The sequence below is a fragment of the Desmodus rotundus genome, chromosome 6 (assembly GCF_022682495.2).
Source record: "Desmodus rotundus isolate HL8 chromosome 6, HLdesRot8A.1, whole genome shotgun sequence".
Lineage (NCBI taxonomy): Eukaryota > Metazoa > Chordata > Mammalia > Chiroptera > Phyllostomidae > Desmodus > Desmodus rotundus.
In genome coordinates, this window is record NC_071392.1 from 50867310 (window position 1) to 50894033 (window position 26724).

Genomic DNA, 26724 nt, shown 5'->3' on the forward strand with positions numbered 1-26724 from the left:
TTTAGACCTCAGACCTTCATTCATGGTAGAGATTAATATTTTTTTTTATGAATTCTGTGTCATCCTTATATATCAAAGTATAGGAGGTAATATAGGTAACTTCTGCCTGTAGATATTCCTGGGCAAAGGTGTGAATAGCTTTCCCTTTTATTGACTCCCTCTAGTTTGTGAAATAGGAAGTTGGCCTTGGAAAACTCCAGGAGCAGTCGATGTTATTTCTGACATAAGATCACTGTTTGTGTGCCACTTCTACCAACTATAGAGCCACTGCAGGAACGGTGAGTAGAAGATGGGTCTGGCAACTAGAGTGACACTAGCAGGATTCCTTCTCTCTCCAGGGAAGAACTCTTGTGTTGTAGAATGAAAGGAAACCCAGTTTGACTCTCAATAGTCCTTTGCCTTGGCTTTGCTATCTACTCATCAGTTGGCTACTTGGTATTTAGCTTCTTTTTACTCTGTATAGAGAAAATAGATCTGGGGAGGCAGTGAAGAATGTGGGGTGAACACATTCTTAATTCTAGCCTTTAAGATGAAGAAAGTAGTTACTAAAAGAAGTGTATACTTTTAGCCACCTTCCTCTTCCTGGAGAACAGTGAGCTCACTGCCTTGAGATATTAATCACCAGTTCTGTCCTTAGAATTAGGAGTATTTGTTTGAAAATTGTAGAAAATTGCTTCAGTAGTATCAAGTGCTGTTACATGGTGAAGAGATGTCCTTGTGTGCATTAGAAAGTATTTCAAGTTCCTTAGTTGAGGGACCTTCATCTGTCTAGATAGTAATATGATTGTTGACTCTATCACAGCTAAAGCTGGCAACGCATCTCTAAGAGGAAGCTTTAAATATTCATGAGAATATGTGCACCAAGAAGCAACATGATTCCTTGGAATTATCATCTGTGGGTGGGCGACAGTGCTAATGAGGTCAAAACTGGGAATAATAACAATCAGGTATTTTATAACTGATCCATTGCAAATTTTTTTAAAAGAAAAGCTAAGTAGATTTTGTTCTGTGGGGATAGGAAGAAGTTATATAGGAGTGTGCAAGTTGGAGCTGAAGCTAAGAAAGAGAAAAAAAGCTGCAAAATCAATTTGAGCACCAGAAGAGATCTAGGAAGAGAATCAGAGATTGGAGAGAGATAGTAGAAGCTGGGGGAAGATAGCATAGTAACCCTGTGTTCCCAGTTATTCTGGGCCACCTGACAGCAGCTTCTGAAAAAGATGAGAAGCAAATGAAAGAATATTCTTGTTTTCCCATACCCATCTTGAGAGAGATTTTTGTGAATGTAGCTATAACATGCCAGCCATATGATAGTGGTAGCTGGTGAAATGACTGGCTACCAAATTATTGACCCCTGCAGGGGTGGTGAGTTAAAAATATAAACCACCCAAAATGACTTTTGTCACTCCATGGCATGATGCCATTTTGCCAACCTGTGATCCATGGAAGAACAAATACACATTGTCAAATATCCTTCCTCTATCCAGCTGGCTCGCCTTCCCCTGGACCAACAGCATCCAAGTGGCATAGTTATTGTCAAGAGTGTGCACTTGATTTCTTTCCCCTCTCATCATTCATTTCCGCGGACTTTTTCTGTCCTGAACTAGTTGGATGTTCTGCTGAGAGCAGGGGAACTCTTGCATTGCCTTTTGAATCCTTATGAATATGTTCTTGGAGTTTTCCATTTTGTAGGTGTTAGTGCTTACTATTTAATGAAATAGTGGATTTAAAGAAGGCCCACCTCATAACTATTTTTGTTCTACAAATAAATGCATTTTCTTTGTTTTTTTTCCCCTTTTATAGAGAGAAGGGAGAACCTTCAAATTTCTGTTATAGCTCAGGGCTTTGACTTTCTTCTATAAGCTGTTGACTCTCAGATTTCTATCTCTAGCTCAGACCTCTCCCCTAAACTCCTGCTTTATATTCAACCACTTACTTCATCTGCACTTGCATATTGATAAGCATCATATACTTCATATTTCCAAACTAAACTGATACTCAAAAAAGTTGCTCCTCTTTAGCTTCAGCTCCAACTTGTACACTCCTATATCTTCTCCATTTCAGTAAATAATCCCATCCTTCCATTTCTTCAGGCTGTAAATCTGGCCGTTTCCTTCAGTCCCTCCTTTATCCCACACCCCATGCCCATTCCATCGCCAAATGCTTTGGACTCTGTATTTAGAACCAATCAGTTCTCACTACCTGCACTGCTACCACCCAAGTCTACTAAGTCAATATGTCATTTCTCTTCTTGAATTATTGCCATAGTCTCCTAACTTGCGTTGTTGCTTGGGTTCTTAGCTGGAGAGCCTCTTAAAGCTTTACCTAGATCATGTTTATCTTCTAGTGAAAACCTTCCAATGACTTCCCATCTCATTAGAGGCGTTATCATGGAGTAAAAAGTCCCTGCCTCTTGCTGCCTTCTCTATTATTGTCAGCTACTACTCTACCACTTGTCGCTTGGCCCCAGCAGAGCTGATGACCTTGATGAAGTCCTGTATGGCCATTTCTGCCTCTCTTCAGGGCTTTGTGCTTACCCTTTCCTCTACTTGTGGTGGTCTTTCTCCTCGTGCCTACCTGGCATTTCTCCCTTATCTCCTGATAGTCTTTGCCCCATCTTCTCATTGAGGTCATCCTGACCACTCAGTTTAAAATGACAATGCTCCTTTATTTATCCTCTCCCCTTACTTACTCTAGAAAGTAAGTTCTGTGAGGGTGGGAAATGTTTTTTAGTTTATTGCCACCTTCTCCAGTGCTCAGAGGAAGACCTGACACATTTTTGGTGCTTAGAACATATTCGCAGAGTAAATAAAGTAGATGTAGTATATTCTTGACAAACTTTGAATTTTCAAAAATTATCAATTGCGGTTCTTACATCATGTGTACATCTGGATTCAGTTTGTCAATATGTTTTAGTTTGCCTCTTAAACTGTGAAAACATTGGTGTGCATTTGCTCAACCATCTTTAAAGCTTAATATTTCTGTCTTATATGTTAGATAAAAGTTCACTAACATTTTAAATACTGCTATAGAAACTGGTCACTTAGAAATTCAGTTGCTATAAGAACAGGTTTGAGCTTGGAAGATAAACTAGTGTCTGTTGGAATAGTGACTTAAATAGCACAACATACTTGTTTTCTGCTTTAATTTTTCCAAGTCATAATAATGTCTAAGTAAATAAGAGTCTTGAAGTAGGTTGTCAAAAGGTTAAATTCTGTTTATGGGCACACAATTACTTTCTTCTGCTGATGTTAATAGAAATTAGTGGATGAGACAAGACTTAAGAAATGACGTAGAACTTTAATGGGGAGCCTTTAATATGTGGGAAGAAGAGGGCAGAATGCATAGCAACATAAGAATGAGCAAATTTATCGGGATGGCATAAAAGCTTTCATTACATTCCAAACAAATGTAAACAACACTAGAAAATATGAGATACAGAAAATGGATATTTGGAATAAAACCATTGGAAATTATATATAGAGATATTATTATGTAGTTGGACTTTTAAATTCTTAAAGAAAAGAAAGAGAAAGAACAGAGGGAAATGCTACTGAAATGCAGGTACCAGTCTACCTAAAACAACACAAGGTGTTCCCGAGCCTTGATGGGTGATGCCATGCTTATTATTTTAGAGAGAGGGGAAGAGAGAGAGAGGGAGGGGGAGGGACACATTGACGTGAGAAACAGCGATTGGTTGCCTCCAGTATAAGCCCTGACAGGGGACCTAACCCGCAACCCTAGGCCTGTGCCCTGAACGGGAATTGAACCTGCTGTTTTACAGGATGACGCTCCAGCCAACTGAGCCTTACTGGCCAGGGCAATGGGTGGTGCTTTGTAAAAAATCAATTTCCCTAAGAGTCCTAATGTATGGAACAAATAAAGGACAACTTTGGCTTTTAAATGCTTAGAGTGGTATCTAAACATTTCCAGTAAAGAACTGAGGAAACTAGACCCCAGACTGCTGCACAGTGTACACTTCACTGTTTCATTTGAGCCTTAAAACACTAATGAAAAGACCTTCTTAGGTACATGACATTGGCCAAAGGTTCAAACCGAATGACCTCTGTCTGTAATCACAAGCACTTTAGAAGCTTTTAACTTACTCACTCAAATCTCCATTTGTGTCTAGGGGATTTAATAGCTATATAAAAGGCAGAGTGATTTGGATACCCAGAAATGTTACATAGGTTTACCTTTTAATCTGTCATGGCATCCCAAGCTGTTGTGAACAGAAGAATTATTATATAAGATGTGTACAAAATTCATGTCCATTCTATTTTATAGTAGTATTTAAGAGGTTTTCTAGGAAATTCTGGTTCTTTAGTCTGTGCTTTTATAAGCTAATACTCATAGCACAGTTAAGTTAATAATTTTTTTTACAATGAAAATCTGCCTTTACTCTTTGATAATATGTATACCACATATGCATATGTATACTGTTAACCAAATAGGAGGTTCGGGCTGTAATAAAGGACAAAGGCATTTATTTGAGCGAAAGGATTGCTGTCCTGGAGATGCAGATTCAGCAACCCAAAATGTTCTCTTGACAGAACAAAGAAAGGGCTTATACAGGCAAAATCCACAAAATGTAATTCCTTGGCAACTGAGGGACTGCTTTCTAGGTTAACAGGGGTTGGTTAGTTTTAATATGCAAACAAGGGAGGTGAAAACTACAAGAAAGGAAGTGAATTCCATATATGTCCATGTAGCAGTTGTTCAAGGATGTGTATGGCTCCAGGATATTTATGGTTTAGCAGGGAGCTGAGTTTAGCAACAGGTTTAACAACTTAATAGCAGCTCTGGGAACTGAGGCACAAGATGTGGGTGTGAACAGGCCCCACTTCCTTAAATAGCCTGCCGACTCTATTTTCTGACTCACTTAACAATATTTATTCCATTTTATTTTCTCCATTATCAATACTATATACACATTGTGTTTAAATATATTCATTGTGTACATATGTTTATGTATACTGGGTGGGTGGATGAATGGATGGTTGGACCCAGTGAACAACTCCATTCCAGAGAAGTTCTGTACTTCACTGCAGTGACCATTCAGTATTCCAGCATTCACCTCCTAAGAATAAAGGCATTCACCTACATAACTAGGATTCTAACCCATAATCAATTCTTCACTTGTCTTTTGTAGCTTTTTCTTTCTTTCTTTCTTCTTTTTTTTTAAATTCAGGAGTCAGTTTTGGTTTGTGCATTGCAGTCGATGCTTGTGCCTCTTTATGCTTTTTTAAGTTTGAAGAGTATCCATCACATTTTTCCTTCTTTTTTTGTTTTTGTTTGCTTTTGACCCCCTTGACATCTCTTAACAGCCCACGATGACTGTCTTGTAGAATGCACTAGGTGTAGTGTTTGTCTGATTATTTCTTCATGACTAAATTCAGATTAAACATTTTGGGTAAGGATATATCATAATTGATAATTGATGTTATGTACTTCTCACTGCATTACATCAGAGGCAGGTAATTTCAGCCTGTTTTGGTATTGGTGATACTGTTGCATTACTTGGTTTAAGTGGTGACTGCAAGTCCCACCACTGAAAAGGTATATTATCCCTTAATGAATTTAAGTTATCTGAGGGGTAATACTTTGAGATATAAAGATTCTATTCCCTAACAAGCTTTTAATAGTTTTTAGCATATATTAAAAATCTTTGCCTAAATCAGCAACTTCAACTGGGGGTTACAAACTGTTGATTTTTCTAATTTTATTATTTCTTCTACTATTTTTTATTGGACATTTTTTCTGCAAAGGAGAACTTCTCCATCTCATGTTGTTACAATTTTACTGGCAGCCTATACAATTTTTTTTCAGATGAATATGGCTTTTTGCATCTTTTATAAGAAATCATTGCCTTCAAAAAGACTAAAAATACATATTCTCCTGCACCTTCTTATTTTTTGCATGTTGTGAGTTAGGGTTCTTTTTTTTTTTTTTTAATTAGTTTTTTCAGTTTTGATACCTGGTTAACCCAGCATCATTTGAAAACACATTTTGTTTTCATCATTGGATTGCTTTGGCATCTTTGTTAGAAGTTAAGTCATCATATTAGTGCTCTTCTAAGTCCGGGCTCTCCCTTATGTTCCACTGATCTTTTGATTCGTATGTTATTTCACACTTTTCATTACTGAAGCTTTAGAGAAAGTCTGTAAGTGTGAATTCCAATTTTGTTCTTTTTCAAAATTGCTTTGGCTGTTCTCATTTCCTTGTATTTCTATATATATTTTAGTATTGCCTTGTCAATTCTACAAAAGATGGGATTATGGTTGGTATTGAGTTGGATCTGTAGATCAATTTGGGGAGAATTCAAATATTAACAATATGAATTCTTCATATCCATAAACATAGTGTATCTCTCCATTTATTTTTATCTTCTTTTATTTCTCTAAGTAGCGTTTTGTAGTTTTCAGTGTTAGGACCTTGCACATTTTTGTTAAATTTATTTCTTAGTGTGTTATATTGTGACTGAACAAAAATGGAAGTTCAGTTGCCTATCGCCATGAAAACCAAACTTGTGAGGCAGATGCCGGTGAAGGAGGAAAGAGGTTTTATTTAGGTGCTGCACAGTCTGGGAGAATGGTGGACTTCTGTCTCCAAGCCCGTCTCCTCAGCAGGAGCAAGACAAAAGCCAATGTCCGGAGCTGTTGTTCCAATTTAAAGTACAGCCCTTTGGAGCCTGCAGGCGACTGCTAGGTGGTCTTAGTCCCCGTCTTGGTAGTTTAACTTATTCCTGGCTGCTGTTCATTTCAAGCTTCCTACTGGAACCTGTGTGTGGAGGCCAGCCACATGGCCATGGCCATGTGGCTGCTGGGCTGCAGAGTTACATACCCCCAGGCAAAAGCACCCAAGTGCACAAGCCAGTGCATAACTTGGTGGGCAAGAGAGAGAGAAGGGCTCCCTCCTGGAGGCCATTGGCCACGTGGCCCATGGAGAGAACAGGGGAAGGCACAGTGCAGGTCATTAGCAAGAGCAGCCTCTTTGTTCCCTAGAAAATTTCCCTTTGTTCCCTTTGATTCCTTGGGTGTGGAACAGACCAGGTGGTTTCTTCACATGACCAGTCAACTTCCCAAACCTTCGTGTGCTTTGGGTGGGACCACCTCCCAACTAATACCTTCTTTCCCCAAGCTACATTGACAGACCACTTTGGTCCAGAACCTCCCCTGCACCATTTTGACTTCTGTGGGGCTTGTGCCTGTCTTCTGATCTGGGAAGGGGGAGTGGGGAAGTCTTTTTCTCTATCCAGTTATCTTCCTAGGGCCCTATCCATTGATATTTCTAGTTTTCGATGTGCTCAGTGTAAGAACCTTCCCCCTGCCGTCATCTTGGCCAATGGGGGAGACTCCCCAGAGCTCCAGACAGTGTCTACCAGTAACAGTATTTTTTATACCGTTTTAAATGCCCTCCCCTCCCATTTTTTGTCTTTAGTGTCTTCCTGCTTCACAACAAAACTTAGAATGAAGGAACTAGTCAATAGGTGAATCACAACATCCTAAGTGAGCTGGGTTTTTTTTAAAGAAAAAATGTAAAGCAAAAATAATCTTAATGTATAGTAGAAGTTATTATAGAGGTCTTTGTACACTATTCTCTGATAGGTGTAGAAGAAATAGTAGGAGGAAGCAGAAAGTATAAGAAAGTGATCTTTGAGTTAAGGCTTATAGGAAGAGTAAGAGCCATAGAGATAAGGAGAGTAGCACTCCATGTGGAGAGAAAAGTACAAACAGAGGTTCCAGAGGATGTAATTTATTTTTAGAAAACTGCTTTTGATTTTGTGTGGTGAAGTGGTACTGGAGGAGTATACAGAAGTAGGCCATGTGCTAGGTTAGGCAAGATTAAGGAGTTTGAGGTCTTCTGAAGGCCTCAGGAAGCTAATAAATAATTCAGTAAATTTAATTTGAGTCTCCAAAAACTGTTAGGTGAGATTTTTCTCTTTTTTATCAGTACATTTATTTTTCTTGGGTGCCTCATCTTTTTTTGCTTATTTTTCTAATTGAGTTTTCAGGATTTCATTATGTTTTTTTATCATTTTTTGTTTGGTTTTTTTTTAAATCATTTTTAAGTACTTTTAAGTTTTTTTAAGATAGAGAAGTTTTGATTTTTTATGTATGAGATCTCTTTCCCTTTGTAGATTTTCTTAGAACTTCTCATCCTAAGATCAGAATCTGTTCCTTTATCTACAATTCATTCTATTACATTGCTTATGCAAATGGTTGCTTTATTAACTTTTGAAGAAAAACTTCAGTATATTTTGATGAATAGATTTCTTTCTCCATGTACTAGAATGAGTCTTTAATAGTTTTATTCCTTTGCAACTTAGTTTTGATGACATCTTTATCATCTGTAGATAATTTTTGGTTTACAAAGTTTTTCTTTGCAGAAAACCTTAGGAAAGTAAAGGTTAGATGGTGATTTTTAAGTTACAAGTTTTCCTTGATCTTCACTGCTTTTTTTTTAATTGAATTAATGCTTGATGCTTGGTAAATTTGCTATTACAGTTCAGATTTCTAGCTTATACTGATAAACAATGTGTCTCTGTGTCCACGTGTGTGGTCCATGAAGATCCCACACACACTCCTCTCAGGGCTCATTGTCAGTTGCCAATTTTCTTTCAGCTTACACTGTTTTTCTTATATTACTAATGTATTTCCTTATGTCTCTTTCAAATTATGGAGGATAAAAAACTTGAGAGACACACATTATAAGAAAAGTGAAAGATTATAGACGTCTAGCCAGTACCCCCCAATTAAAAACCAGTCAAAATGTAATAGTTTCAAAGCCTTTTGTGTTAAATGAATTGTAAGTTGTGTTCATGCATGCTTTTGAAATGCAATGAAACATTTTAATGGGTAAACAGAAATATCTGCCTTCTAATTAGGTTTAGTTTTTATTTACATGATTTTGACTTAAGTGATGTTTCAGGAATATATTCTAGTACATGGGTCCTGTTTGTGAGAGCTATTGTGAGGCTTAAATATGTAAGTAATGTGTGTTAAGTACTCAGCATTGTGCGTGACTCAGTCTTGGTGTGAAAAATCTATTGATATTTTTCATTATGTTAATATATGGTACACAGTGTTATATAATACATAGTGATAAGTTAATAGGTGGGATTAGTTTATACTTTTATTGTTTATGTTCTTGTGTGTTCTTGGTCGGATATGTCAGTATTATGCTACCTTTATTTAATGATAGGGTAACTCTCATTTTAATGTTCTGGAACAGTTTATAGGATTTTATCTATATTTATCTTTTATTTCAAGTTTTGAAATATCTACCAAATTGTCTGACTCTAGTTCCTTTGCTAGGTAATTGTTTGTCAACTTTTTCCTATTTCATTTTGGTATGGATCATTCTATTCATGTCATCTGCGTCTTCCAGAGTATTGACTTTATGATTTCCAGATATAATTAATGTAAAGTATCACATACATTTTGAAAAATAACGTTTCCTATAGTGGTACCTGCATTCCTTTTTTAATCTCTTCCTCCTTAATTTTTAGGTTTGCCTATTTGCTATTTTAAAAGACTGATCCTTGAGTTTATTTATATATTTTAAATTTGTTTGTGGAAATGTTTATCCATGTACAAAAGTAGGGTTTGGTATAATGAATCACATGTTACCCATCCCTCAGCTTGGAAAAATTATCATCTTCCTTTTGGATTTATTTATTAACTATAGTCATATTTTTTATTTTGTGTATTTTCCCCATAGGATAGTTGTAGTTTTTCTAACTTTATTAAATGCCCAATTCTTTAATTTTACTCTTTATTTTAAAAATAATTTCAAAGAGTAATTCAGGCACTTTAAGGAAGTGAATTTGATGATAAGCTCAAGTTTGACAGCTTTCCACTATTTTTACTGTCACTGTTTTGTATAGGTTATTTAATTTTTAAATATATTTAAATGTTATTTTAAATATTGCTATGTTTTAAATTTCTATTTTGAGCATTGTTGGTTCTGTATACATTTCCTAATTGCAAGACTTTTACATATTTTTAGAGGTCTAGTTTTATGATCAATTTTGTAGATATGACATATTTTACCCTCAAATAGTATATAGTCTATGATTGTAGGGTTATGAAAATAATTATGAATCTTTAAAAAATTTTGGTATTCAGATAATCTACTATCAACCAGTAGTAATCGGCGTCAATTGAATGCCAACAGGAATCTCCAATTAGGGGGAGGTGAAGAAGGAAACTTTATTCAATGAAGTACAAAACAGCTCAGTTGTGATACACCACATCTGTGAAAACAGCATGACTGTTATTTGGCCCTGTGGCCAGATCCGTCTCCCGCTAGACAGCTCTGCTCCGCTCTGTGCCAGTCTGCTTTGCACTGCTCTGGTCTGCAGTGCTGTACTGTACACTAGTCTGCTTCATCCTGTGCCAGTCTGCTTCCTCAGCAAGGGAAACTCCGTCTTCAGTCTTAAGTGGAAAGGTAAAGTGTGCTTTCCAAACCAGAGGGGAGCTGGATTATATAGACAGAAGTCTCCACTCCTGGTCCCTAACTAGTTTATCCTCATGCGAAGGAGGACTTCAAATCATCACAGTCTGATTGGCCCAAAAGGCACTGTCCTGATTGGTCAGAATGGAATTTTTCTGATTGGTTGGTGAAAAAGCTGATGGGGATATAGCTGTGCAGCTCTGATTGGATGAGGAAAGCCTCAGCCCTATGGTTTGAAACAGGATTCCAAGGAACTCCTTTGTAAGGGCTGGCTCTGATGGCATAAACACAGTGCAGGAAGGCAGTTCAGTGCAGAGGAAAGTAATTCAGTGCAAGCTTCTCCCTGAAGTGCAATTTGTGTGAGAGGCCTGTATGTACAAATGGCTGCTGGGCTCTGTTTTTTTTGTTTTTGTTTTTGTTTTAAGTTTGAGTTCAGTTAAGCTACCAGGAGCCCTTCTTAGTAGGCATATTCTTTCTCAGGGTTCATACTTCTATTCCCATACTTATATCTTTAAAATACCAAATCAATTAAAAAAGTAAACTGTCAAAACCTCCCATTTTGATTATAATCTATCATTCACTTAGCTTTCTCATTTTCTTAGTTTTTAAAGATGCATTTTGTATCTGTTCTTTCTGGTAAGACATACATTGATACTGAGTGGTAAATCTTAAACCTGATTTTTTAGAAATCTAAATATTAGATATATTTGCTGAGTTGAGAGGATGTATGTCAGAATCTTTAGAGCTTACTTATGAATCCTGAGTTTTTAAAGATTTTGTGTACTTATTAAAAACCTTTAGCTGAAATGTGTAACTACCCTTTTTATTGGTTATGAATTAGTAATCAGACCGAAATACTGGCAAGTCAGATTTAAAATAAGCAAATGTTGTATTACCATTGTACAATCAAGTTCAGGTATTGTAATTTTCATTTGAGCCTGGCAACTAGTTTAATAATTGTACTTAAGGAGAGTTAATGGTGATTGGCATAATAGTTTATAAAGAGATATTGGCAGAATATTGTAGTGATGCTACAACTTCTTATAATTCTGTTTTGAAACATTACAGCCCTCTTTATTGTTGAGTGAGAAACATAATTTATCAGCTTCTGGTTACAGAGCCCAGTGGCGAGTGGCTCTGCTGCATATCGGTGAACTCACATCTCAGAATCTACAGTGAACATTATAGCTGCCATGTAAACTAAATATTTATTTCAAGCTGACTCATCTGTTGTTTCCCTACATAGAATGTAATATTAATAAGACACACAATTTTAAAAGGTTGTGGGAGCCATACAGGGAATTATTAAATTGTTTAGTGTCAAAAGGCACTGACAATACCTTTATGCCATTACATTAATCATGGGAATGATCTGGCTAGTGGACTGAGTGCCAGGCTGGGCACAGCTACCATTTGCTTGTGACATTTCTTTTCCTGTGTTTCCAGACTTTCTTACTGGCAAATTCCCTCTTCTCCCCTTCCGATTGAAGTATGTCCTGTCACCTTATTCTCATATCACGGCCCGTGAGCCAGTTTGCTTCTTTAAGGACACAGCACATCTACCCTTAATTCATTCTGTGTTGAATTTATAGTTTAACTCTCAGAGGGCAGTACTATTATTTTAGTTGTTTCAGAATTCTTTCCTGCCCCACTTCCCATTGTAGCCTTGATGATATGGGCAGATCTGTAAAAAGCCTTGCAGAGTTTTATACATGCACACAAATCTTTTTTCTTTTTTCTTTTAGAAGTATTTCATTTATTTTCTGTTGGCAAATTAATAGGGATCTCCTGGCAAAATTTCACTCCTTGTCTCAGGAAAGATTTTTAAGTAATACCAAACAATTGGTTAGGTGATTTTTATTTAGTATATTATAGAATTTTTCTCCTACTATTTTGAAATAACTGATTTCCTTCTAGGAATCTGAAGTGAGGCAGGGTGATGTAGAGGAAGGAAATGGAAGACAAAAGTTTTAGTCCTAAATATCTCTTAGATGGGTGCCTCCTTATAGTCCACATAAGGCCTCAGCTTTTTATTTTAATCTGTAAGCAAACATTTACTTTATAGGCAAAAATAACTGATAACAAAAATGAAGAGAGCTTTGAAGCAACAGGATGAGAGACTAACACAAGGTGTTAATGCATTTCTTTGCCTGTAAAACAAGGGAGTGGGAATAGATTGCAGTGGAAAACTCATGCCTCCTGGCTAGGTCAAGACTAAGACCCTGCATGCCCCATTTGAGGAGCTGAGCAGCTTATCATGGTAAGGAAATGCAGGCCTGGTAATTCTGTATCTCCTTACTTTTCAAGAGAAGCTGGAAATCTGGACTTTATATGAAAATTCACTATTTAAAATGTTAGCAATTAGTTTGAAATTTTTAGAAGCACTGTATAAGACCAAGCAAATCATGTCTTAAACTAAATCTGCTCCCTGTGCTTTTGAATAAGATTTTGACTGAGGTCTTTCTGAATTTAATTTGTTTTAAGATTTTATTTATTTATTTTAGACAACAGGGAAGGGAGAGAGAAAGAGAGGAAGAGAAACATCAATGTGTGGTTGGCTCTCACATGCCCCCTACTGGAAACCTGACCTGGCCTGCAACCCAGGCACGTGCCCTGATTGGGAATCGACCTGGCAGCCCTTTGGTTCTCAAGCCAGCGCTCAGTGCGCTGAGCCCCACCAGCTGGGGCCTGAATTAAATATTTTTAATGTCTGTTATTCTAACATTCTTTCAGGGGAAAACATTCAGTGTCATGGCTCTTGCCGGAATAGTACAGAGAAGGCTGGTTGGTTGGGTTGAGAGACTTGGTTTGACTCTTCACTCCTCCTAGGAAGGGACAAGAAATTGTGGGACTCTAAAACACTAGCAGCGGTAGCTCCTGCTCCACAGAAGCTGCTGTGTACCATCTGGGTAGTATCAATTCTGAACTGAACCAGCTGCAGCTGAAGTTTTGGCCGAGCTTTGTTAACTGTACAGTCTCCAGTAGAACAGATCATCTCTGCCATCTTAGTGTGAAAGCATCCATAGACAATATGTGGGGGGCCCTAGCTGGTGTGGCTCAGTGGATCGAGCACCAGATTGTGAAGCAAAGGGTCACCAGTTCAATTCTCAGTCAGGGCATGTGCCTAGGTTGTGGGCCAGGTCCCCAGTAGGGGGCGTGTGAGAGCAACCACACATTGGTGTTTCTCTCCCTTTCTTACTCCCTTCCCCTCGGTGTAAAAATAAATAAATAAAATCTTTAAAAAGAGTGGGTGTGGTAGTGTTCTAATAAAAGCTTAGTGTTCAAAAACAGGCAAAAGGCCATATTTAATCTGCAGGCTATAGTTTGTCAACCCCTGATTTAGAACATTGATAGTTGTGCTAGATTGGAATGTCAATTAACAAATATTCACTTACCTACGCTCTTTCTTTGGATAGAGTGTACATCTGAGCTCTACTGCCTTTGGGTTTGGCCTCGAGACGTATTTTGGCTAATAGAATGTGAGTACACATGATGTTATATACAGAGATTTTACATGTGTTTACATGGTCTAGCTATTCTAATGTGCTCTTGCTAATTGCCACAAAAAGAACATGCCCCAGACAGTCCTGATCCAAGGAAGAAGACAGATGTAGAAAGAAGACCTAGACCCCCACCCACCCAACAGAGTTTGAAGCCAAGTTCTACTAAGCACAGCCTGTAGCAGGGTTGCCCAGCTGAGCTCAGACTAGATTAGCTGAATTTATGGCAGCCTGCTGACCTGTGATCTTGAGATTAAATATGGATTGTTTTAAGCCATTGAGTTTTGCCGATAGTTTAATACAGCATAATTGTAGAAGTAGCTGGCTAATATAGCACAGTGGCGGATAATTGTCCATTTCGATAAAACAATAAGTACATGAATCTTGTTTTTAAAAACCTAAATAACAAAAGAGGATTCTAATCTCCTCTCGCAATTCTGAGAAAAAGATAAGGTGGTGTTTTTCTTTATTTTATAATTCTTGACCCCACGCCTCATCCCCCATGCTTTCCCCAGGGTTGGAATAAATCTTGAATTGCAGATTTTTGTTTCTGCATGTACAGCTATTCAATACTTAGAGAGGCATAATTTCCTTAAGCCAACCCCAGAGAGTATCTCAGTGCTACCAAAAAAAGGAAGGTTCATCTATTTTCTGTCGAACACAAGCATAAGACAAAGGTTGGTGGGGAAGGGAAAACGTTTTCGTTAAAATGTACCAGGGGGAACTGGGGACTCCCAACTCCAGGCTCCTCTCAGGCAAAACAAAGAAAAAAAAGTTTGTTCCCCAAAAGACTGAAACCCAAAACCATGCCCAGAAATCCCACTCCATTCTTAACCGCCCTCCAAAGCCCAAGGCAGCTAAGTGGACAGCTCTCTGGCTTCCGTCTCCCTGGAGTCTGTGCACACAGCCTGCACTGCCATCGCCTCACCGCAGCTTCCCACACTAGATGCCCAGTGATGCTGGGAACTGCTGCAGCCTCTTGTGCAGGGGCTCCGTTCACAGGGCCTTTCACCCTGTCACCTGGACATGCGGTTCCCAGATCCCACTGGGTACTTCAAGTGCTCTGGCCTGCACAGCCATGCACAGATAAGAGAAAGAGGAAGAGAAGGGGTGAGTCTCTGGCCTCCCTGTTTTAGTCTCCTGGCCCAAAATGCTGTGCGCTCTGGAAGGTTTCAGCTACCCAGCCAATCCTATTATTTTCCCAGGCTAGACTGGCAGGTCAGCACCTCCTGCCACCGTGTTAGCCTCTTTGGCACAGGTGCTGCTGTGGCCTCTGGTTTCCCCTTCAGTCAGGAACTGAAAGTGGGTAGGAGGGCTTTTCCCTTCATCCCTCGCTCTCTAGCCCTGTGCATATTCTGGGCAAGGCTTCCTCCTGCCACGTCTCTGCCCGGGGCAAGGAAATTTGTCATTTTTCAAGCATAGCGCTAGGTTGGTTACAGGGGCATTGCGACACTGCCTAGGTAGCTTGTTTACCCAGGGAACACATCCTCTCCTGCCACCTTGGGGCCCTTCCACTCTGCCAAACTATCTGGCCAGATCTACCTGAATCAGCATGACCAAGAGCTAAATATTTAATACTTAAATTATATGGGAAAATATCCAAACTCTTTCTCAGCAACAAACAGTTGTTGTCTCCTCAACTCAGCAGAGAATTTTGAGATGCTGCTCTGTGCTAGCCTCTGTATTACATCTGTTAGGTAGAATTTATTCAGTCAACTTTTGTTTTGTTCCTGTTGTGTGCTGTGTACTGTGGTAGTTCCTGTGGGCACAGGGGTGTATAAATCAAAGTTCAGGACCTAATAGGACCACACCCCATAGTAGCAGAGACGGGCAGGTAAATGGATAATTAAGGTACAGTGTGGGTAGTGACATAAGTGGCATGTCCGCAATCCTAAGGAATCTTGGAGGAGATACACTTGACCCCGCCTAGGGATTGGAATGTGGGGAGCATTCCAAGGAAGTATTCCTGAAGGAATTGACACTTGAACCGAACCTTTCTGAAGCCCTATAGCTGTAGAGCAGAAATGGCCTCTCACTTTTAAGATTTCATAGAGTCAGGCTGCTGTACACTTATGTACATGTACACACAGGTCTTCACAGGTCAACACACCACGGAAACTACTGCCTACGCCAGTCAATTTTTTCTAAGTGAGCACAGCCACTGTAGCATACCCAGGCCAGGAATTAGAACTTGACCAAGCTCGTGCCTCTAGTCACTCTTCCCTCCTTCTGTCTCCAGTAGGTAATCATTAACCCCACCTCTAATCACATAGATCAAATTTTGCCTAAAAGGTCTACATTGAATGTCCTTTAGATTTCCGAAAGAGGGTTACCGGATCAAGAAGTATGAATATTTTAAAGTATCTGAGTTCATATAACAAGTTGCTTTCAAAATGTCATGTTATTTTATCACCACATTGTATGAAAATATGGAAAGGACTTTTGTTTCTGACTGTGGGAAGGGAGAGAAATGAGGGTCAAGTGTAAAGAGACAGAGTTCTGGATTGTGAATAGTACCAAATGGGATCATATTACTTTAGGAAAATTCCAGTAGAGTTTTGAAGTTTTATTTTACCCATCTTGAAAATGTTCTTATGTTCTTTGTTCTGGACATTGCTAGCTATTGTGGCAGAAAAAAAGAGCCTGATGAACTGTGCACTTGTTCATAAGATCTGGACTCAAGTGACGCACGGACTCCTGCCCATGTTACATTGGCCAGAGAATGGCACATGCAGTCAGTAGAGCCAAAGGTGTATAATATAATTTTCCCACAGGGAGAGGTACTGCAGGGAGGGAAACTGGAATGGATGGCAAATAAAAATACCAATCAGCACACCTTCATTTGATGACTTTGCCTCACCCATGGGGGGATCAGATCGTGTAGATTACTAAGTCTTTTACTATAGAAGCACAGCTTGGCCCTGTGGGGAGGAGGTTCTGCATCTCCATATAGGAGTGTAACTCCTGTAATTATCGGCGGGGCATTTGCGTGTTGCTGAACTTTCTGCAGGGTGCATACTTCTTTCCTAAGGAGAGGCCCAGAAACGTGTGTTCACTAAAAGGTGATGGGGAAATGCTAAACTTGGTGTATTAGATACCTTTGGTGGAAAGCAGTTCCTCTTTAGGACACAAATTTTTATAGCTGGTTTACATATACTGGCTACATGCTCTCTGGGAAGCGATTCAGTTAATGTTTTCCTAGTCCCTGGGGAGTGGCACAGAAGTAGAGGTTTTCTCTTTGGCACAGCAAGAGAATTGGCTTGGCTTCTTCGGCAAAAGGCCGCCAGGTTATCAGGCACACCTTTTTGTTGTGGTTAACATCCTGTCTTTATCCTTTACTGCTGTAAGTTTGCATTCTTCTCTATTGTCATTCTTTTAAATATAGCTACTTTGTAGTACTAATACTTGATTTTTAAATATATTTTATTGATTATGCTATTGCAGTTGTCCCATTTTTTCCCCCTTTATTCTTAACATTATGGGTAGGTGGTGGGTAGGGCAGCGGAGAATAATGGAAAAATGGGGAGAACTGTAATTGAACAGCAATAAAAAAAAATCTTAAAGAACAGAATTGCTTCTCATTTCACTTTCTGTGTCTTCAGTGAAAACTCTCTGATGCTCAGAGAAACAGTTACATGGTGGTTGGGGGTACTGCTGTGGTATTAGGTGAGCTCTGATTTAACATGGCGTCTCTCTTTTATTCCCTAAAGATTTCTGCTCTCTAGGGATGGTGAAGTTGGAAAAAGGCTCCTGTAACTCCCCTCCAGAATGAGCTCCCTGCCAGAAGACATGGAGAATGCTCTCACAGGCAGCCAGACCTCTCATGCTTCTTTGCGCGATGTCCACTCCATCAACCCTACACAGCTCATGGCCAGGATTGAGTCCTACGAAGGAAGGGGGAAAAAAAGCATATCTGATGTTAGGAGGACTTTCTGTTTGTTTGTCACCTTTGACCTCTTATTTGTAACATTACTGTGGATAATAGAGTTAAATGTAAGTGGTTTTTTTTTTCCCCTATGACTGTATAAGAATTGTTTCCAGAGACAAAACATAATTTTCTTATTTAATTATTTATTTAATCCTCACCTGAGCACATTTTTTTCATTGCTTTTAGAAGGAGAGAGAGGGAGGTAGCTCGATCTGCTACTTTCTTATACACGTGACAACCAGAAATTAAACCCACAACCTGGTTATGTGCCCTGGCTGGGAATTGAACCCATGTCCCTTTGGTCTGTGGGATGATGCTCCAACCAACTGAGCCACACATGCCAGGGCTCTTATTTTTTTCATCGTTTCTGTCTCAGTTAGTGAATTCCATTTTTTTTCCAATTGAGGCAACACTGGTCTTCTCCAGCTGAGTTGGACATTTTTGTTCTTTACTGTTACTCTTTAAACCAAACCTACTTAATTTAAAACTCATTTTGTCTGGGATTTTGAAATAGGAATTCATGGTGTTTTGTTCTTTTAACAAGAGTTGGCACACTACAGCCTGGAGGTGAAATGCAGCTGGACTGCTTTTATAAATAAAGTTTTATTGGAACACAGCCCTGCCCATATTGTCTATGGCTGGCTTTTATGCTGAGTGATTGAGTAGTTGTGACAGAGTCCCTTTGTCCCACAGAGGCAAAAATGCTTATTCTCTGGCCCTTTTCAGAAAAAGGTTTCTGATCCTTCCTCCAAAAAAATGTAGCATGCTTCTGGCATATGTCGCATCTACTTTTCTAATTCCCATACTTTAGAGTTTGCATGTATTTATTCTACTGTTTTGCAAACAGATTATTAATTTATATTTATCAAAAAATGTTCTAGAAGCACTTGGAGGTTTGTCTATATTTTGTCAGGTTTATGCAGTTATATTGTTAAATAATTGTCTAAACCAGTGATTTTCAACCTTTTCATCTCATGGCACACATAAACTAATTACTAAATTTCTACAGCACACCCAAAAATATATTTTTTGCCTATCTGACAAAAAAAAGGTATAATTTTGGTTCATTCACACCAGATGACTGTTGTTGTGTTGGCTATTGTCATTTTTTTTATTGGACAATCTAAGGGAAAAGAGGTCAGTCAGTGCCCCTGACTAGATAGTCAGGTATTGCGTGCTTTAAAAACTCTGCGGCGCACCAGTTGGAAATCACTGGTCTAGACCAGTGCTGTCCAATAGAAATACAATGCAAACGTCGTGTGTTATTTTAAGTTCTCTGGTTGCTACATTTATTTAATAAAAGTAAAAGTAAACAGGTGAAGTTTACCTTAATGTATTTTATTTAATCCAAAATAATATGTTTTCTCCAAAAGCCTTGGTTTTCTGTTTACCTTTCTTACCAACAGTAATAGGTAAACTCTTCCAAAATGCTTTTCTCCCAGGGAAAACTGGTCTCCTCTCTTCATTTTCAATAGCTCACATATTTCTAAGACATATTTGCTATGTCCTAGGTAGTAATAGTTATTGGCTCTTGTTTTTTATTAAGAGGTTACTCTTTGCTAGGCATAGTGCTAGGTGCTTTATGAGAAATTTATTAAAATAGAAAAAATATGAAAAAATGCTGAGATTCTTGTTTGAAATGATTTTTTGATTTTGCCTTTATATAAAAAGTCAACATCTTAATCTAAACTTCAATATTCTGATTCATGACAGCAATTTTAGTTCTAGACTCTCGACTCTTAGAAATTAGGTTAATTGGACTCATTGAATTTATCCTAATAGAGAAACAAAACTCTTATGAAAGCAGATACTTATATTAGAAAATAAGATTTATTTCAGGATCACAGTAATATGCAGCATGAATCTGTTTACGGTTTCTGTTTAGAGAGTTTTCTTCTGTTCATGTAGCACTGTAGATCCGCCTTATTTTTGTTTAAAACCAACAAACCAGTGATATGACAGAGCAATTTTGTGTCTCTTTCACTATATGTTCCATATGTACACATTAAAGAAAATATTTAAATTAATGTATATTTAAGGAGTAATATATTTTCAAAACTAAAAGCTACATAATGAGAGATGAAAAAGAAATGCATCTTTTGACAGGACAGCATGGCAGCAGTTCTAGGGGAGCACCCTGAAAAATTGTGGTGGCAGCACAAAATCAAGGACCTCATCGGTTTACCACGAATATCACTACATGCCTTTAAGTGACAGAGGCCATGGGACAGAGCTGTGATCACAGGATCTCACTTCTCACTTGCTTTTATTTCAAAAAACATTGAACTGGAAGTACAGTGGGCTGCACTTGGTCTCGCTAATGAGAAGCGATCTGTTTGCATCTATGCAATGTGCTATAAATGAAAAATCACCAGGCCTAGAATTAAGAAATGTATTTTTATCTTCACTTTTCCATTGACTTCTAGTTTCCCTGGTTATAAAATTAAAAGATCGCACAAAGTATATGATCTCTAAGTTAGTACATCATGACTTTTTTAATGTTTTTTAAAAAAAACATTCAATTTCTAGTTCAGTTTGTTTTGAATTGTCAATTCTGACTTGGATTTTTTACTACATACTGTACCATCCATTTTCTTTTATCTCTCTAAATCTCTAATCATTCAAATTCATTTCTTAAATTATTTTTTTATTGTTGTTCAAGTACAGTTGTCTCCATTCTCCCCGCACCACTCTCTCTACCCCACCCACCCCCACTCCCACCCTCAGTCCCACGCCCCTTTGACTTTCTCCATGGGTCCTTTATACATGTTCCTTGATGACCTTTCTCCTTCTTTCCCCCATATTTCCCTCCTCCCTCCCCTCTGGTTACTGTCAGTTTGCTCTTCTGTACCTTAACTGAGTACCAGGGTACAGGCTGCTGATTCAGGTGTTGTGAGTTCTACAAAAAGCTACATGAGATATAAAGTTTAACTGAGGAGATACACGTATCTTATATGGCCTCTAGTGTTGGTCTTTAAAAAAGAAAGAAAGTGTATAAAGGGTACTTAGGCCTTCAGAAGCATATGGGGACTGAACAGTCCTGTGCAATCATAACAGTAACATAATACTTTGCCTTATATATGACTTCCGCTTAGCCACCACTTTTCCTTGCTCCAGGGAGTCAACGGGCACTGACCCAGCCTATAGTGCAGAGACTGGTGAGCCTAGAGAAGCCTTACACCACTGTGATTTCATTTTCCTCTGGAAGGCCTTGGGGCAGCTGGTGTTTTGGGCCAGTTGAAGGATGGTTCTGATTGTGTGTAGGGCCGCCTAGTACACCCCTGAGTGAACTGGTTGCTGGAATGGGATCTGGAATTCACCATGGCTTGAATTCCCTGAGGACTCTGTTTTCTCTCCACACTCTTCTCCCTCAGGCTCTTCAGACTGACAAGGACAGGGATCCAAAAAACAATGGAAAGGAAGTTGTTTTTTTCAGCTTTTGACACTTTGATTGAGATTATGGTTCAAAAAAGGCCTTTGCTATTTTCTAACTGGTACACTAGAAAGTGTCAGAACGCTTCTAATGTGACCAAGAACAATCACGACCAGTTCTGTGGCCTTGAAAGGCAAGCTATTTAAGTTCTCCAGGTTTAATACCTGTGTTGCCTTCCTTAGGAATTCCTTTGAGGATCAAGTGAAAATATATCCTGTACAGCAGCCCCTTGGAAGTTTTGAAACTCTTCACAATTATAGGTTATGTAATTTATTATTCACTTAAATAAATTTTACGTTGAATGAGAGGGAAAATGTTGGTTGTTATTCTCTCACTATTGTTACATCTGTGTTTCAGGTACTTGTTACCCTCCTGTTTCTGATTCTGATTTTATCACCCACTGTCACTGTGTTCTGTAGGTACACTGTGATGACCAACTGTTACAACTGTTACACTGTGGTGACAGAAATTCAGATTAGGGGAAAGTCAGTGAGTTGGAATTATCCGAGGAGTAGGTGGAGACGATGGACTGAACTGGATGTTGAAGGATGGGTGGAATTTGGGATGGAAGAAGGAGTTGGAATTAATGTGGAAACAATAGGGAAAGGGTTTGGAGACCAAGGTGAGCAGAAGCACTGAGGCAGGAGTGTGTGCTTATGCTTGTGTGTGTGTGTGTATTGGAGGAGACAGGGACAGAGGGAGAGAAAATACTAGCCTAGCTAGAAAGTATCTACAGAAAATGCCTGTGGAAAAATGAACTTGCATAGGTAAGCTGGTTCTAGACCATTAAAGTTCTTTCCTATGTAGAAATGTTGGACTTGCTGTAATAGTGAGCTCTTACAGGTTCTAGAGAAGCCTAGATTCGTGGTTTTGAGATGTTCCAGAAGTTAGTGACTTGCTATATCGTGACCTACCTGCCATGCCCAGCTCGATGTTTAACTTAACATGGGCTTCCCCAACATACACCCACTCGGGCCTTTGCCTTTCTTTTTCATCAGTAAACTATACCCAGACACTCAGGCCACAAATGTTGTCTTGTTCTTGATTGAGCAGCTTGTTTTGTATTTCTCACACCCCCTATCTAGTCTAAAAGTAAGTTCTGTCAAATCTACTTCCAAGACCTAAAACAGTGGAGAGTGATTAGAAAGTGAGGGATGCCCTAGAGAAATGTGAATTGTCTTCTTTCAAAGTATATATTTCTAGGATTTTAAGTCTGGGCTAAGTTTTTTTCTCTTCTATGATAAAGTTTGAGGGCTTTTTTTAATTTAAAATTTCAGTTTGCCAAAATATGTACTACAAACAATACACTGTTTTTCATTATACATTTACACTTGTTGAATGAATTCAGAATTAAGTGGGGAATGCGATTCAGCATTTTTCTATTTAAAAGTACGAGGGTTCTATATTTTAGCATTTCTGGATTCCGAGAAGATAGGCAGAAAAGTGTATATGAAACCTTACTTGTATGTTTCTTGTATCACTTTCACATGTAAACCTCTTTTGGTTTTTACTTTTTCCTCTTTCTTCCCAGGTGAATGGAGGCATTGAGAACACGTTAGAGAAGGAGGTGGTACGCTATGACTTCTACTCTTCTTATTTTGATATATTTGTGAGTATTTTCTCATATATTTTATTTCAGATATGATGAGTTAACCAAAAGGCAAATTTCCTTTCAGTAGACCTCAAAATTTGTACAGTTCTATTTGCTTTCTCTCCAGTAACCCCTAATCCACTTCCAGGGGTTACTGGAACTACAGGAAAAAGAAAAACTTTTCCGGCCCATTCTGTGTTCCAGAATGTACACAGAATGTGTACACACACATGGAACACAGAATGTTCCAGGCCCATTCTGTGTTCTGTTTCCCTCTTTCTTACGAATTGTCTGTTCATCTCAAGGATAAAAAAGAATAATGAGAGGTGAGGGAGGCAGCAGAAGCCATTCTGATTTTCTTGGAGAAAAGCCTTTTTTAAAAAAAATGGCTGAAATAGAAGCCATTAACTACTAATCACTAAAAGGAAAATTTATCTTTTTATATAATGACATCATGAAATGTAATTTCTTTTCTGTCTTGACATAGATTTCAGTGTTTTTTTAATAGTCTGTGTTTCATTTTTCTCTGATAGAATTTGAGGGAAGTTATGTATTTGTAGTCTTGGACACATTCGCCAGTTGTAGAGTTGCGCAGATGAATTTGTCCGTAGATGAGGCAGGCATTTTAGTCAAATGAATGCTGGCAGTGTCTTGCTAGGAAGCACTGTGACTCTGGGTTTGCTACATCTCCGTGGGATCTCTCTATAGTGTAAGGAAGTCAGAGTCCCACGTTGTGTTAGACACAGCATAGACAATTAAAATTCACAGTGAGTTCCCCCAGATTCCTTTTAACTACTTTATTCCCTGTCTTTAGAAACTGCATGCACAATGGTTACAAGTAGGACCCTTAAAGTCAGAAAAACTTGGGTTTGATTCACAACATTAATACTAGTTTTATATCTTTAAATACACTAGGTCTAAGTTTCAGTTTGCTCAGTATTTAAAATGAGATCATCATCCTTCTGAAAAGTCGGTGAAATAATACGTGGAAAACAGGTACCTCCTAGAAGCTCAAAGAACCACCTGCAGTCACTGTCATCATTATTTATGGTTGAGAATTTTATTTTATTTTAATTTTTTAAAGATTTTATTTATTTATTTTTATAGAGACAGAAAGGGAAGGAGAAAGAGAGGGAGAGAAACATCAATGTGTGATTGCCTCCCAATTTGTTCCTCCCTACTGGGGACCTGGCCTGCAACCCAGGCATGCGCCCTGACTGGGAGTCGAACTGGCAAGTCTTTGGTTCACAGGCCTGTGCTCAATCCACTGAGCTACACCAGCCAGACCAAGAATTTTTAATAATTATATTTTCTAAGGGTTTTCAAGCAGCTCTGAAAAGTTTTGTTTTTGGAGGGGCCTGCAGAAGTGTGTATGGGGAAAGAAGTGGAATTTCCAGTAAGTAGAGATCAGGATTCCTTGTCATCACCCCCTTGCCACCTGACTAGTTCCATTTTTATCTGCACAGTAACTTAGGGTTTATCTTTTATCTGTGTAATGTCTTAGGGTTCATTTTTATCTGTGTAGTATGTTAGGGTTCATTCTTACCTGTATTGTATATTAGGGTTTTTTACAGTATGTAAAGAAGAAAAAGTGTTTGGCTGCTACAGAATATTTGGAAAATTACTAATGTAAGAAATTAAGTTTCATGGTTCAGTGTCTTAACCTTCCCTAGATCATTGAAGTTGGTGGCAGAACATGTTATTTTCCAAATCTCTTTATATTTATTTTTTGAAACTGTTGATATATAAACAAAATAGATTTTTCTTTTTTCCCCTTATTGCCCTTGTTGAATTTATCTTAAAATAGCCGGAGTCAGGAATTGTCAGGAAGCCAGATTAATCGATGGTCAGATCTCCATTGGTCGTCTGTACTCCAAGCTTAGGGGTTACTGGACAAATAGATAGGTACGGCCCCTTAGCTTAGATAGGAAAAACTGCCATGCATGGGCTGGGAAGTGGGCACAGCCTCCAAGAAACCTTGGGATCTGGGAGACTTCAAGATAGAGACTTACCCTTTGGCCAAGTCCAGAACACAGAGATAGAGTTTAGGACGAGTAGAGAAACTAAATGATTAGGAGATTGTTGGAAAACACATTTTTAATGAAAGCAGTAAAGTAAAAACAGATACAACTTATGAACATCATTCATGTAAAAGGATCTTATGTGAGGTTATGTAGTCCACAGCTGCAAAAAAGTTTAGCCTCCAGCCTTCCAGCAGTTTTGATTAGTGAGGAACTATTGGCAAACTCCAACACTGTGTCTCAAGAGTTAGCCTGACTTCTCCCAACTCAGAATAAGCATATTTCCCAGTGTTGGGAAGGTAAACTTTTTTCTATGTTTATTTCCTAATTACGAAGGCATTTAGTATAGTGGTTACGAGTCTAGTGGTCTTTGCAGTCAGGCTACCTGGATTCAAATCCTGGCTTCCTCACTGAGGAGTGTGTAGTTTTGGACAGTTTTTCTATTGTCTTATCTGTGTAATAGGTTTGATGATAGCACTTGACTCCTGTGGTTTTTGTGGTGGGGAATACATGGGATAATAATACACTAGAGAGTTTCACAAAAGTCCCAGAATTACCCTAAATAATCAGATAGTAGCTACTGGCATAGGCTGAACTTTTCCAGTATCCCAGTACCCAGAGCTTTACCATGGGCTTGACTAAAAACCTGATGCCTTTCAAAATTGAGCATTTGTACCTGAAGTGGATAAGTCAACTTTAGAACATGTTTTCCAATCTTAAAAGTGTATCAAAAATATATATGGACTCTAACAGAAAGGAAAAACAAACATTTAACTTACGTTTTTTTGTTGAGGGTGGAAAGTTGGCTTGAATACTTATTTGGGTGGTGTTACATAAATTCTAGAGCAGAGATCTCAAATGCTGATCTACAGACCAACGTTAATGTGTCGCAATCCTCAGGCAAATCAGAATAATGAAGGCACTTTGGTGGATTCCTCATAAATCTAAATTACTTACCTTTTGTATGTATTTTTAAAACCTTGTCTTTTTTTAATACAGCTTTTGGCAGTTTTTCGATTCAAAGTGTTAATACTTGCCTATGCTGTGTGCAGACTGCGCCACTGGTGGGCAATAGCGGTGAGTACACCAGATGAATGGTTCGTCTCCTTCGGAGCTGGTGGCTGGGGCCTGGCTCACACAGGGCTGAGCTGGGAGGAGAGGCAATTTTCATCTAGGCCCAATTCTACTAGCTTTTCCTGAGTCCCTTTCTTCCACACTTCAATAGGTTTAACCCTCCAGCGCTTCTTTCTGATGGTAGTGACTGACTAGGTTTGTTTGTATGGGTACTAAGCCAAAAGAGAAATCTAGAGTGCCAACGGGATTTTTGGCCAAGCACCAACCCACCCTCTACATCATTTTACAGTGAGAGGTAAGATCAGTACTTCTGTTACTTAGAAAATTTCCTGTTGGTTGAAACAGCTTGGTGATTTTTTCATTACTTGCTCTCTGCTTATTTTGATAATTGCCTTCCTCTGTGTTTTATTCCTTTCCCTCCAGTTTTAAAAGGAAAAGCTCTCATGCTCCTTTTTATTGTTATCTTTAGGCTTCTTAAATGCAGTGGCCTTTTTTACTCACTTGTTTCCTTGCATCTGGCATAGGTCTTTGACACATGCCATTCACCCTTAATAAATATTTATTGATTTAAAGAATTATAAGCAATTCTGCCTGAATTGTTTTCGCCATTTCCATTGACGTCTAAACACTCACCTTTCTGAGAGCTCTAATAAGGCAGCTATGTGATGGGAATGCTGCTTAGGAGTAGTAACCCACGGTCCTGCTTTTGGAGTGTGAGACCA

General features: G+C 38.6%; 1 protein-coding gene across 5 annotated transcripts in view; it reads left to right on the top strand.

Annotated features, from left to right (window-relative positions):
* STARD3NL (STARD3 N-terminal like) overlaps positions 1-26724 on the top strand; it is a 151000-nt gene that overhangs the window by 8295 nt on the left and 115981 nt on the right. For 4 of the 5 annotated variants that reach the window (XM_053926486.1, XM_053926487.2, XM_024558339.4 and 1 more), the window contains 3 exons: positions 17666-17948; positions 22848-22925; positions 25928-26005. In XM_053926486.1, coding sequence (XP_053782461.1) covers positions 17724-17948; positions 22848-22925; positions 25928-26005 — 381 coding nt within the window. In that variant the 5' untranslated portion in view covers positions 17666-17723. Of the gene's footprint in view, positions 1-13871; positions 13935-17665; positions 17949-22847; positions 22926-25927; positions 26006-26724 lie in introns of all 5 variants that reach the window. The other variant, XM_053926488.2, reaches the window with a different exon arrangement.